This window comes from Malus sylvestris, chromosome 9 (assembly GCF_916048215.2).
Source record: "Malus sylvestris chromosome 9, drMalSylv7.2, whole genome shotgun sequence".
Lineage (NCBI taxonomy): Eukaryota > Viridiplantae > Streptophyta > Magnoliopsida > Rosales > Rosaceae > Malus > Malus sylvestris.
Window position 1 is genome coordinate 29,839,280 of NC_062268.1, and position 14,308 is coordinate 29,853,587.

At 38.9% G+C, this 14,308-nt stretch overlaps 1 protein-coding gene and 1 non-coding gene across 2 annotated transcripts; both read right to left on the reverse strand.

Moving 5' to 3' along the window:
- Window positions 1–3,805: 3,805 nt before the first annotated feature.
- Window positions 3,806–10,594, reverse strand: LOC126582049 (callose synthase 12-like). Its single transcript, XM_050246018.1, has 2 exons — window positions 5,118–10,594; window positions 3,806–4,136 (listed from the first exon to the last, which is right to left on the reverse strand). The coding sequence occupies exons 1-2, from the start codon at window positions 10,419–10,421 to the stop codon at window positions 4,131–4,133; spliced, it is 5,310 nt and encodes a 1,769-aa protein (XP_050101975.1). The 5' UTR covers window positions 10,422–10,594; the 3' UTR covers window positions 3,806–4,130.
- LOC126584053 (small nucleolar RNA J33) lies at window positions 7,395–7,474 on the reverse strand. The gene has a single exon (XR_007609971.1). It is a non-coding gene; the product is annotated as a small nucleolar RNA J33 (small nucleolar RNA).
- Window positions 10,595–14,308: the final 3,714 nt, after the last annotated feature.

The window sequence follows — 14,308 nt, forward strand, 5'->3', positions numbered from 1 at the left end:
ATCCAGGTCCTTCTTAAATAAAACCACTCATGCTTGATAGCGACTGCAAGCACATCAGGGATTTGGGTGTCGAAGTATTTATCATTTTGTTTTTAGTACGTCGGCAGGGCAGGATTGTATTGATAGGTCAAGGACTTGGCACGTCGGCAGGGCAGGATTATACTGATTGGTCCAGGACTCGAGGACAAACCAAGCGATGTCGGCAAGGCAATGGCCCATAGTACTTTTGATTTGTAATTTTTTGTTTCTAGAACGAAAATGAGTATTGGGCTCATGCTAAGTTGTGATTTTGATAACTCAATACCGAACTTGTTATTTATGAAAGTAAAGTACACTGTCAGTTTACTCTTTAAATTATTACTTAACTTTTGATTTCTCTTTTAAATCTTTTAATTAAAAATTTAAGAACTTAAACTTTTCTTTTCTTTTTTGCCGATTTCCCTCCACCGTTATTTTTTCATAGATTTTATTCAAATTAACATTAACTCTTATCACGTGCACACTACATGACTCTCTTTTGAGAACCAAAGCATCACTTCACAAGCTTTTCAGACACAAAAACTATAGAATTACACATATTTGCATAGGTTTACATTTTAGAAATCTAAAGTTTTCAATTATTTAAAAAAAAAATGAAGCGACGAACTACCCTCACATGTTGTGCACATGCTTCCATTTAACGGAAATTTGGAGGGAATGAATGAAAAATTAATAGCAGGGGCAAATCAACCAAAAAATTAGTTTAAGTCCTTAATTTTTCAATTAAAAAGTTCAGGGAGAAATCGAAAGTTAAGTGATAGTTCAGGGAGCAAATCAACGGTTTACTCATGAAAGTATATAATATTAGAGGTATGGCCAATTTTCTATCCGAAATATAAGGAACTATAAATTTTCTTCCTAAACTTTGATTTTAGTCCATTACGCACTTTAAATTTCATACTTGACCAATTTCCCCTACTGAACTTTTATAATTACCCAATTTTTTCCCTTAATTTTAATTTTAGCGGATTACCTTCTAAACTTTTAGAATAAGCCAATTTTTTCCCAAACTTTAATTGACACACCCCGACCAGGAATGTCCATTAGGACTCCGAATCAAGCTGTGTTGGCCGACACCTAGAAGGTGACAAAGTCATAAAATGTAGTGATGTGAAAAATGTGAATAAATTTAAACCTAAAAGTGCTTAAATATAAAAGTGCGCTGTGAGGGGGAATAAACTCATTTCACACTTGATTATAGAGCATAAGTAAAGCACAATAAGGTAAAATAAGGATTATACCATCATAGGTAGCCACATATACTGGGATATGCCAAGAATCCTCGTCGATACGAAAGTTCAGCTACTAAAACCTGGAGGGGCGAAAAACAAAAGGGTGAGTGGGCAAAACAAAGCTTTAGAAAACTAATAACCCCTCACTGTAAAACCAGTATAATTTCCAGAAAATAATACTACATAAGTACGAAAACAAATGCATGAGTGCAGTGAAAATTGAAGCATGCCATGCCACAATATCTGAGCAATAATAAGCATAAACCAGGTGTGAAATTAGTCTAACTAACATGCCAGTCGGAGTCACCTAATGTGACATGTACTACTGGACCTATTGCTCATCAGTCTATACTAGCACATGAGTCGGAGTCACCTAGTGTGACCTGTATGACAGGCTGGGTGTAAATATGTATGCTCTAATGCTACGATCACGTGATGGGTAACGATAAATCGTGGGTCACCTATGAGTCAGAATTGCCTAATGCAGTCTATAAGACAGGCTAGCACCTACTTGGATCCAAGGCAAGCGTGCAGTGCGAGAGGTGAACATACACATGAAGGCTATGCCTTGGCCCAGGGTGGGAGCACTAACACCGGGGTGCAGCAATGATAAGCTCTAAATGAATACATGTGTGCTCATATAATGCAAATTTTTCCCTCGACTTTCAGAGCTTATTACGAGCTCGATTCTCAACCAATTTCGATGATTCAAAAGCTAACTAGAAGCTAGAAATGTAGGGATCTTCTCCCTGTTTGTATAATTAGTACTTGTTCAGTTTGATTGCACTATTGGATTGCCTATGCTTTGAATACTTGTATTTGGTTTTTGGTCACTTCCACACACTTATATATAACTTATATATATATATATATATATATATATATATTATCTCTAGTTTAAATAAGTTTAGGTTTGGTTTTTATTTATTTATTCACATATTCTTGTTACTATCGCTTCTGTTGTGCACTAGGCTACGTCACCATCACGTGACGGCCATCTTGTATCAACTCAAGTCAGACATCGACCAACGGAGAGGGGGTGATATGCCTTATATATACATGCCCATCTCCATATAGCACGAGGCCTTTTGAGAACTCACTGGTTTCGGGTTCCATTGGAACTCCGAAGTTAAGCAAGTTCGGGCGAGAACAATCTCATGATAGGTGACCCACTAGGAAGTTGCTCGTGAGTTCCTAGAAACAAAACCGTGAGGGAATGTTGAGCCCAAAGTGGATAATATCGTGCTACGGCAGAGCCAGTCTGGAATGTGACATTAATCCCCTCTAACCTTAAATTCAAACAAAAAGTGTACAGAGTCAACTAGCAAAACAAAAGAAAAAACAATATATTGCCCACATTATGGATAAAATTACCTTTTTACAATTATTAAATTAAAGTTCAAAGGGAAATTTATTTATTATAAAACTTCAGAGGGTAATCGGCTAAAATTAAAATTCAGATGAAAAATTGACCAATTATAAAATTTCAAGGAATAATCAACTAAAATTAAAGCTCATGGGAACATTGACAACTCCTAAGTTTAGAGAGAAATAGACAAATACAGGGCAATTTACTATTCGTATTCAAAACTAACAAAATCCTTACCCATGAAAGGTCAACTTCAACTCTTTCTTTAACAATTCCTTAAATCATGCTAAAAGCTTACTGTGCAAATTGCCGCGTCTGCCGGATGGGGGGCCATGTCCAACGTAACGTTACCGAAGACTATCAAACGGATATGATTCTGCCTTCATGAAGAAGGTCACCTCTTTGCAACAGTTGATGTATGTGTCTTATGACTTTTTGATGATCTGATTCAGTCCATTGTATAAGAAACCGTTCTTTTGGCATTGAACCAAAATATATATATATATATATATATATAACGGTTAAAAAATCCGGAGAATTCTATACTCTAAACACTATAAAGTTTTTGTTCAATAATAAAACAAACAGAACGCAGTAGGATTCTGTGAGATTTTACAACTCATGAAGTGTCATACATAAAAATATTTTATTCAAAGTACAAACAAACAATAAAGTCCGCAAAATGTGCCGTGTGTAAAGAGGAATGACTTCTTTTAGACACGAGTCCGAGGATTTTTCAGGCAAACATGTCAAGCAGAACCAGCCGATTAAAAAGATACGTCAAGCATAACGAGGGGGTAATGTATTGCCATGAAAAAAGCCCCCAAATGCTATGACAAATCTCACAAACTGCTAAGACAATATACAGATGACATTACTCACCCGTAACAGAAAATCGCAAGCCAATTCACGTACCTCGCTTATTCAGCAACCAGCTTACCAGACACATTTGCTTTTCTTTCAAGTCGAGCAAGCCTGTTAACATTGAACTGCAAATCATCGCAACAGTCGATTCGTTTTCAACGTTTTCATGCGCTCAAGTATGTCTCAATGCTAAAAGAAAACATAGAAGAGCGAGCACGTTGTACATCAAGATTCAAGACCAAAAGTACAGCAGGTGGGAGAAAATGAGAGAGGGTAACTCACAAAAGAATTAAAAAAAATGTTGTAACAATCTGGAGAAGCTACCACAGCAAGGCAAACTATACTCAATATAGACACAATGCAAAAAGTTGCACCCTCTGAGATGTCGGGAGGTAACTACATATCATACTAAAAGCAAAAGCTCCCCAGTTAGAGGTTAATGGTATCTATGGGATCATTTACTATTTACACAAGTAAATTGGGAAGATGAAGCCAGCGTCGAAGAACACTCCTCCGTGAATGTAAAATACATCATACCTCCTTGAAACACACGTAAGAGCTCCCAACAAATCAAAACTATTATGTAAACCCTCAACTTCTCGAGATTTTCTACACTCGTGCTAACATCAAATCTGCAAAAAAGGTCGTACCCAGTGTACAAGGCTCCCGCTTTACGCAGGGTCTGGGAGAGGTGAATGTCGGCTAGCCTTACCCCCATTTATGGAGAGGCTGCTCCCAAGTCTCGAACCCAAGACCTACCGCTCATGGGCGAAGGCACTTAACATCAAATCTGCAAACAAACAAAAAATGCAATCCTGTCAGTAACGTGGAAAACTGAAACATACAAACTCAGAAATCAGGCATCACAAATAAAGAAGGTTTAAGTAAATGACAAGTTCACCATTTATGCATAAATACGGGCATCCCAGATAAATGCAGTAGATATAACTTCTAATGCATTATAACAGCATCAGAACTCCATGCAGGTATGTGAAACTCCACAACCGATTTGCGGAGATCAATTTCAAAAGAGATATATGGAGACCATAAAATAGAAAAAAATGGAGCTTAATTTCTAGTTTGGTAACTCTAAATGAAGTAAATGTAAAAAATGGACGACAGCTCCAAATCACATATCACAAGCTAGACAAGTTAATTAGTACATCAAACATTCAAAAGTAAACCAATTCACTCTGACAAAACAGAACTAAATGTGCGGGTAAAGAAAGACAGCATACGCAGAGACTAAGAGGAAATATGTAAATTACAAAGGTTTGAAACAGTTGCTGACTGTAAATGCTACTCGGAAAACATGCAATCAAAATCAACGGTTGACAGTGACCTACATTAAAAGACATGTTAAAAATAGAATTTAGATTCATCAGATAAACTGAACACATATTTAACGTAATTATATAGTTATGCCCTGTGCCATATTAAACAAAACAACAGTAGTTATTGTTTATTGTTGAACCGCATAATGTATTGAGCCTGACACAATCATAGGTTTGGACAGTCACTGAGAGTAAATTAGTGAACTGGCATAAATAGAAGATAGGAGATGGCAATACACTCCACAGTTTTCCCTAAAAGATCAATGATTACATATTTACCTTATCTGATTTGGAATTTTTTCCCATAACAATCTGGAATATACGAAGGCCCCGGCTGAATGCTTCATTAAACAATATCCTAGTCTGCATAGACTGAAAACCAGGAAACCATGATAATACTGCCACAGGTGTCATTACAATCACCCCAAACAAAATATCATATAGTCGAGCCACAGAAACAATCACCGCCCACAGTATAGTGCGCTGTAGACAGGGCCGAAATACTTGTGCTATCAATAACAATCCCCACCCAGTTGGAATGAATGCCAGAAGACTAGTGAAAATATCTATGAACTTGAACTCGGTGAATTCCAACAGGGCAATAATAACAAGTAATGCAAGTTTGATGACAAGAAATTGCACCATCCGATAGTAAATGTGATCTTTTGCAGCATATCTGTCCCGAGCATATGCTATCACCACAAAAATGGCAAAAGCCACAAACACATAGATCCAAGACAACAAGTAAACAGCAATACTGGTACTTCCAGCAGCAATGCCAAGCTGGTATACAACCCCATATTGGAAAAAGAAGAAGCGGAGGTCCAAAATTATCTCTACAAACTTTCCCCAAAGGCCAGTAGTCCTTAGATGATCCTGCTCCTCATACCACCATCTTTCCCAACTCTGTTCAGCTTTTGCAAAGACACTGCCACGATACCAAATCCAGTTCATGAAGTCATCAAAGTCATCTACAGTCTTCAACCAATCAAAGCCAGAAGGATTGAAAACGAAGGGGGCCATAAACCATGACATGACCAGAAACCAACTCGTGATGGTCATGGCAATGTAAATAAAAGTGCCTTTAGCTACAGGACTATGTGATGCATAAACAATAAGTATCAACCCAAGTTCAATTGCTTTCACAAAATGACTACGAGCATAGAGCCTATAATTCTCTGCAAAACTCTTGTGCTGCACAACAAAGCCACGTCCAGTTGCACGATACTTTGCACCACCATGAAGAATAGTTCGCCCAAAAAAGTGGGTACGAGTTCCCATTGAGAATGTGTAGAAAACTGATGAAAGCTGGAGTTGCATTGTCAAGAAATCCCAAATAGCATTAAGGAATCCATGCTCAAGGGAATTCTCCACTATCATTGGAAGGGCAGTAAACACACCAAGTTGGATAATGAACTGCTGATTCAAGACTGTAGCGAGCGCTCTGTTACTAGAATCATTTTCTAAAATAGAACCTTCAAGACCACTAAGAGCTAGATAAAGCCGGCCCCATAGAAATGCATACACAGTAAGAACAACAACCATTGTATTAAAAAAGAATCCAACTGTAGTATAAAAGAATGATAGCATCCGCAAGAAATCTAGCCTGTGACCCAACCTATAGACATCTCTGCTGAGAACTTGCTCCCCATTCCCACTAGCAACTTTGGCCTCAAACATGGAAACTTGATTGAATCCAACGTCCCTTCCCTTGCCGACTTGAATGTATTCATGGTGTGTGACGTTTCCACCCCGCAACGTGCAATTAAAGCCAGCAAAAATGTCTTCGCTGATGTTAATGACCCTGGAAGCTTTACTGAGGCCACCTCGAGTCATGAACCAAAATCGGTCAAACACATCTGGATGACCATAATGCATTCTAATTTTCAAAGGGTTCGCGAGCACCCGTTGTCCCAAGGTGACAAAGCTTGTTTCCTGAGCTGACATAAACCAAGCAAGTGATGAGACAGAACCAGTAAAAATATGCTCCCTGACTCCCAAGATAGTAGGCTTCCGGATGCCATAATAGCGCTTGTATTCTTCCAATAGATTCCGCATTTTGAGCGCCTCCTCAAAATAATTGTCTTGGTTCATATCAATCGTCTGAACTGCATCACCACGAGTGAAGATAATGGCATGATTTTGATTCTCTGGTTTTCCCTCTCCGAGCTTCAACGGACCAGGCAACTTTATGCGGTAGATTTCCACCTCCTTCTCAAATTTCTGATCATACTTCACAAGAACAGAATAGTACTCCTTCTCCTCCCTGCCAATTGAAACCTCATCAACATAAGCAACTCGAAGTGCTTCGTTGGTTTTCATCAAATATAAAATTTCATCAGCATGGGGATCTTTTTTCGCTTTTTGTGTTCCGTATATCTGGCATGCAACCACATATGTAAATTTCATCAAAGCAGTTCCATACTCATGACCCTTGTACAACGAGTTCACACAACTGTTTGTTCTACTTAAACTCCGGGAAGAAGGTGACCTCTCAGAAGTCAAGCCATCCAAGCCAATGTCTCGCATCATGGAACCAAGTTCTTGTGATCCTTCCCGAATGTCCATCTCTGATGCAGAATCCAGAAAAGCCAACATCTTAAGAGCCCGATAATAATACATCATTCCCCTTACGGTCTTCGTAAGTGTTTGGCCTCTGTAAGATGCCCAGAGCCTGAGTTCTCTCAACTTAGTTGACCAAATTTCATCATCACTGCCCATTCCTTCTCTGCGCATCCTCTCCATAAAGTTTTTCCACTCGTCAACGTAAATTGTCTGTAAATAATACAGGATAGAAATCCCATCTTCATTCTCTGTACGTAGTTGTTCTTTGTTGTACAATACTTCTTCACTGTAGTACGGGGTCAGCACACTGAAGGACATCATTTTCTCAACTTGAGGGGCATGGGGCATGTTCATAAATAAGGAGTTACTGAAGAAGGCAATTCTGCGTCTTGCCTCAAGGTTAACTGGGATATTCTGCATCGAGTCCCGAGAGGTGAGTATTGTGTGCCAGCGCCTAACCTGCCTATAGAACAATACATTATTAAGATCGGGCAACTCAACAGCATTTTCAAAAAGCAGCCCTGCAGGGGAGCCTTGATTATGAGGAGCCAAACCATCCTCCATCAGCTGTTCAGTACTTCTTTTCTCCTTGAAAAAATCTCGAATGGCAATCTCATAAAGGGCCTGCAGAGTATTTACCACACAGTTCGTATCTTGCTTGGGGTTTTTCAGAAGCTCAACAAGTTTGATCAACTTTGCATGGAGCTGTGGAAGCGCCGTTGTTTTAAATGTTTTGGTGAACTTCTCAATCTGAAGAGAGTGATCAATTTCCTGAAAAAAGGCTGTCATAATGGAATGTTCTTCTGTGTTGCGTTTGACAATGTCAAGTAGCAAGTGCTTGACGCAATCATAAGCTTCTATAACAGCACAGCGCCTATACTCGTTCTTGCATATTTTATACCAGAGCCACTTATCGGGAGCATCTACTAACTCTTTGGCCTGACTAAGTGCCAGCAGTAGTTCATTGCAAAGAAGAAAACAAGGCCAGCGAATAACCCTGACATTCCAAGAATTCTGTGGCAGCTCTAACAGCTCGAGCTCGCTGTCAGAAACTATATCTTCTTCCCTGAAGATCAAAATGATCTCATTCCATATCAACGCAAACCTGGTTGCCTCAACCTGGTTGGATTCAAGCTTCTTATAAGGTCGTCCAAGCCCATACCTCAGTTTCAACCGGTGGATGGCATCATTAAACTTACTCCTCAGAGTCCCCCTTGCATTTAACAGTTGCTCTTCTGGCATGAGATTAAACTGAATTGCACTAGCAAAGAACTGGAATCTCAGCCTCAGTTGCCCGATATTTCGTATCTCACCCAAATGTGCAAACAAGCCCACTCCTACCCCCACAAGAGAGGAGTAAATCGAATAAAACAGCTGCAAATCCATGAGATATATCAAAACGACTGGAAGCCACAGCAATACCACTGCCAATTTGTTGCTGTTGCCGAAAAACTGGTACATTTCATAGTTCACATTCTTAAGTTTTATGAGTTCTTTTGACGGGCGAATCAGGGGTTTAATCTGCATAAAGTAACTGAAAGAAAACTTCGTAGCAAGCAAGAAAATCCAGAACAAAGTGTACTTAAAATTGTCCACGAGGCCTTCTCTCAAGCCACGGCCAACAAAAGTTTTGCTCTGAAACCACCAAGATAATATGTAAAATATCTTCCAGTTTGAGTTCTCAAGAAAATTCCGAACCCAAGGAAGAATAAAGAGGACCAAAGCCAAAAGCTCAGGTAGGAGGAAAACTGCCGCCACCGCAAGAAAATTCACCACCCGATTATTTGCCTGGGTGGACCAATTCCCATCCTGAATTCTCTGCGTCCATATCCTCCCATAGAACACCCCAAAAACCACAATCCACCCGGCAGCAACTATGCTCTTCAACACCATCCTCACGCCGAGCCCCAAAGTCTCCCTCGAAACCAGACTATACTGCATCCCCACATCAAGCAACGACTGCAAAAACCTCAAACCAGCCCAAGTGAAAAACACAGTCAAAACCTTGACCTGCACTTCCTTCTCCTCCAACGCCTGCCACGGATACTCCCTCTCCTCCCAAGCAACAATAATAGCAGCCTGGAGGAACATAATCAACATGATCCAGAGCTTGTCGAAGCTCCGAAACAAGTTCCAAAAGGACCTCTGCTCCACAAACCCAGTCTTTCCCACATGCCTACTCTTACTAGAAGTAACAAAAAAGTTACTCCCAACATCAACAGGCCACCTGAGCTTGTCAAAACACCTCTTACTCCAGAAATACTCATTGATATCATCATAGTTTCTCCAAACACTATGAGGGGCAGTCCCATTCTTGCTGCTCTCCACCTCGGCTCGAATCGTCTCGTAAATGGGTTTCACAACACCATTCAAGAACGCATTCTCCCCCGAAGTCGAAGGCATCACGGGCTGACCCGTCTGCTCATCAATATAATCCTCCAAGATCTTATTCAATTCCAAGGCCATGTTATGAAAAATAAAGCACAAGCACTCAGGGACGAACCTCAGATTCGCCGCCTCGCCCCAGATAAGCAGGTACAGCGACACGTACAGCAGCTCCCGGCGCTGGTCGGCGGCGGCCTCGCGCGGCAGGTCAGATATCCAAATGCTAGACTTTTTCCCCAAATAGGAGCACCAGCTGGTGTAATTCTTGAGCAGCTTCTTCCGGAATTTCCTCACAACGGCGCCGTCGACGGTGTCGATGTTGTCCGGGGGAGGATTGAGGCGCATTTGAGCGTTGGCGAGGTGGAGGACGATGTGCTCGCGCTGGTTGCGGACGTTGTCGTATTGGAAGCCGAAGAAGAGGGCGAGCCAGTCGAGGAGGTCCATGTGAGGCTGCCATTGGGCGTAAGGAGGACGGCGGAGGTCGCCGACGGCGTGTAGGGAGACGGCGGCAGCGCGCACCTCGGGGAAGCGAAGGGAGGGGTGGTCGGCTAGGAGGTTGTGGACGGGGATGATGTTGTAGGGCTCCGAGTCGGGGTCGGAGGCGGACGATGGAGTACCCTGCCGGATACTCATGACATAGAGGATTGGTAGCACGGAGGGTGTGTGCGACGGAGGGTGGTTTTAGGTTTGGTTCTTTTTTCTGGATTCTGATGAGCGGAGAGGGAAGACGGGGACGACTGGGGGAGATGGACGTAGAGAGAGAAGGGGCGGGATAAGGGCCGAAGAGGAAGAAGGCGGGAGGGAGCGCGTTAACGTCGTTGCGTTTTCCTTTTCTAGTCGTTGCTTTGACAGTTACCGTCTATTTCAAATTTCTTGCTCTTTCAGTTTGCTTTGCGCTTTTTTCTTTAAGGAAAATTTATTTGAATATGGTAATCATTTTTAATAAGAGAGTTTTAACGAAACACTTCCGGTACTATTAACTTTTAACGAAAATGATATTTTTACTCTAAGAAATCACTCTTGATACTATTCACTTATAACACAATTTTCTCATTTTGATTAAAACTTAAAGTTTTCAAGTCATTTTCATTAATTTTCTTTTTTAGTAACGAATGCAAATTGAATCATATTATTGCTAGCACATCGAAACATACCACACTCTCTCAGCCCCTTGGTGCGTGTAGATAATATCGGTTATTAAAAAAAAAAAAAACTAAACTTGTATGAGTGCTAAATACGTGAATTTGCTCACTTGCTCGTTAATATCATATATAAAGTTATGACTTTTCATACTGTAGTAAGTGGCGGTTCGAAGATTTTCATTTTGGTTGATCCTAATCAAGCAACATTAGATGCTAGTCCGACTGCGAGCTGGGGCATCTATACACCTAGATGGGGTTTAGGCGGATTTAAGTAAACTTACTATATATCATACAAGTAATTGCTTATTCACTTACAAAGAACTATACTTGTATTGAGAATTTGAGGTTTATTATTTTAAGTAGGTTTATTATTAAACATAGAACATTAGAAAATATCATAATTTTGCTTTGGTAATTCAGTGAATATGATGGTATAAGATGAAAGTGCAGGTAACTACAAGTTCATAGTACTTTACGAAATACTTTTCAAAGGTTGTATAATATTTATAGATATATTTTTTTAAATAACGGTGTCAAACATATGATATAAATTATTGATTAAGTAATATATCATCCTTTTGCTAATTAAAATGCTAGGATGTCACAACCTGATTGGATAACAATTTTAAAAAAAATGAGAGTTGCTCACGTGAGAAAGGGAGATAAAACTCTTTTCTTTTTCGTTGTAACCAAGGCCCAAGAATAGCAAAGCCAGGGTGGTCTCTTCCATCACATGTTCAGAGTCTTCAGACCATTCGGTGGTCCTCAGAGATGTAACCTACCCGATCTAAGAGTGGATCCACCCCTAACCACAGTTATATGCAAGATTTTCTTAAGAATATCACAACATTGCTCAATTCCTTGATGGCTTTTTATATTAGCACCCAACAAAATGTTGAATGCACTCCACATTAAAATTTAATATGAATAACTTATTTACCCTACAATGCAATGACAATTTTGACCCTATTAGGTTTTAAAAAGAATTCTAAATACATCCCAATTCATTTTTAATGTATTATTTATCTTCTTTAACTATCGAAACCCCTCCGATCCTCCATTGTTGAACAAAACTCTAACCAATAAAACTACAAACATGTTGATTGAGAAAAAATATTTTTGACGAATGAAACACGATATTGATGTTTCGGAAGCTTCACATGAGGTAAGACTTTAATTTTTTTTAGTGATTTTGATGACATCGATAATTATTTAATCTTGATTTTGCTACGCTATTCAAGCTTCTATGTTCGTATTCATCTTTTAGGGATCACATGGATTACATGAGAATTAAACACCTAAAATTACCACCAAATATTAAAAACAGACGACATGGGTTTTAATGGTGGAATTGAAAACAACCCACATATGCTTTAAATCCCAAGTGGCATGTTTTGTCAAAATTCTAGTTGACATTTTTTGTCCAAATTAAAAGCTTTATAAGATTTGAGAAATGTAGGGTGTATAGAAAATATAGGGTGCGTGTAGAAAATGTAAGGTGTATATTGAGAACCCGGGGTGTGAGAGTATTATGGGGAAGCATGTGGGGTGTATTATGATAATTTTTAATTGAAAAAACAAATGTAGGGTGTATTAAGTATGTGGGGGGTGTTAATATAATAAGCCTACCTTGATTTGCAATAAAAATCCAATTAAAATTTTGAAAATTGAAAAATTAGTGTCTATAGCATAAATCAATTTTAATTTCTAATTTCTCTTCTCATCATAATTTTTTTTAATACAAGAAATAATCCATCACGTGCTCATATAGTAAAAAACACCTCTAAAGTAACACTCTATAATAGAATAAACTAAGTCATCATAAAAATTTTGGTTCCAACTTGGGACTAGTTATGTATAGAATAAACTCCATATTATAATAGGTTATAATTTTTATTGGTCTCATTTTAAGGAGACGTCTCTACATAGTTATAATTGTCAATGAAAACAAAAATATGCAAGAAATAAAATACTTGACATCCAAAAAATTATATTTAAAAATACAAATGAGAAGCATAAAAAGAGAATTTCACATTATCGGCTTTCAATTTCTGGATGATATGAATCTACTAGTACAAGTTCAGATCTAGAGAGAGAGAAAGAGTCCTTAAACTAGGAGGTATTTTTGTTTTTATATTTTGGGGTCAAGCCTTCGAGGGGAAGGTTAGGCCATCTCCAACGGATCCGGCCAGAGGGTTATAGGGTCGAAAATAGCCCGAAATGACATGAAAAAAAGTCTCCAACCGAGGGTTAGGCCAAAGGGCTTATGGGCCCCACTGGGCCAAAAGCACCAAATCAGGCCAATGAACTGGCCATCTCCAACCAGCTAGCTAGCCCAATGAGCCAGCCCACATTTTTTTTGCCCAACCCTTTTTTTTTTTTGGACGATGTTTTTTGCCCAGCCCACTTTTTTTTTTTTGACGGATTTTTTTTCTACATCATTTCTCACATACTTTTCACAATTCCATACTATCTTACCTCATTTCTAATAATCTTCCTATGTCGGAAAATATTATTTTATTATGGTAGTTTAATTTAATTAACTATATTAATTCAATTAAAATAATAAATTATGTTTGTCCTATGACCCTTTGACCTTCTCGGTTGTAGATGATTTTTTGTCACAAGACTATGTTTGGCCTATGACCCTTTAGCTATTTTGGTTGGAGATTGTATGAAATATGGCATGACACTATTCATTAAAATATAATTTATTGGAGAGCTATATAGGTTGGAGATGGCCTTACTATGTCCAAACGTTTTTTTTCTACTTCTGAGGCAGTTTCCCGCTCGCACCAAAAGCAACCGTTTGAATTCGCGCGAGCGCTGCGCGTCTCGCCAACGTCGCTCTCAGACCTACCTATGACAGAATCCAACATGAATTTCATTGGTATATTTTCTTTTTGTGAAGGCCAAACGTGTTTGGTGGTCGGGATATTTTTCACATTTGGGTTTTGGTGCTTATGGAATGTGGATCCGCAAGGTCCATTTTTGGTTTACACTTTGGATGCGACTCTTTTAATAACTATTTCGGGTTTTGGTTTTCAATTTTTAATATAATGATAAATATACATTCTAAAGCAGAAGCAAAATAAAAAATTTAAGTCAAAAGGGGCACCTTATAAATATAAAGCTCTTTTTTGTGTGACAAAAAATAGAGCTAATGTTTACAAATGCTAAATTTCCTATTTTTCTCTGTAATTCTGGTATTAACAATCTAAGACTCATTTAAACTAACAAACTGTAAACAACTTAATAAGGTTTAGACATGATTGATTAAGAAATAAAGAAGGGAGGAGGGGCACTTAAGAACCAAAGAGGAAATTTTCACTGGTTTAATAAATTAGTACAATAATTTTTTGGATTAAGTACCAAAAT

Coding starts and splice junctions, on each gene's coding strand:
- LOC126582049 (XM_050246018.1), bottom strand. CDS start 10,421: ATGAGTATCCGGCAGGGTACTCCATCGTCCGCCTCCGACCCCGACTCG.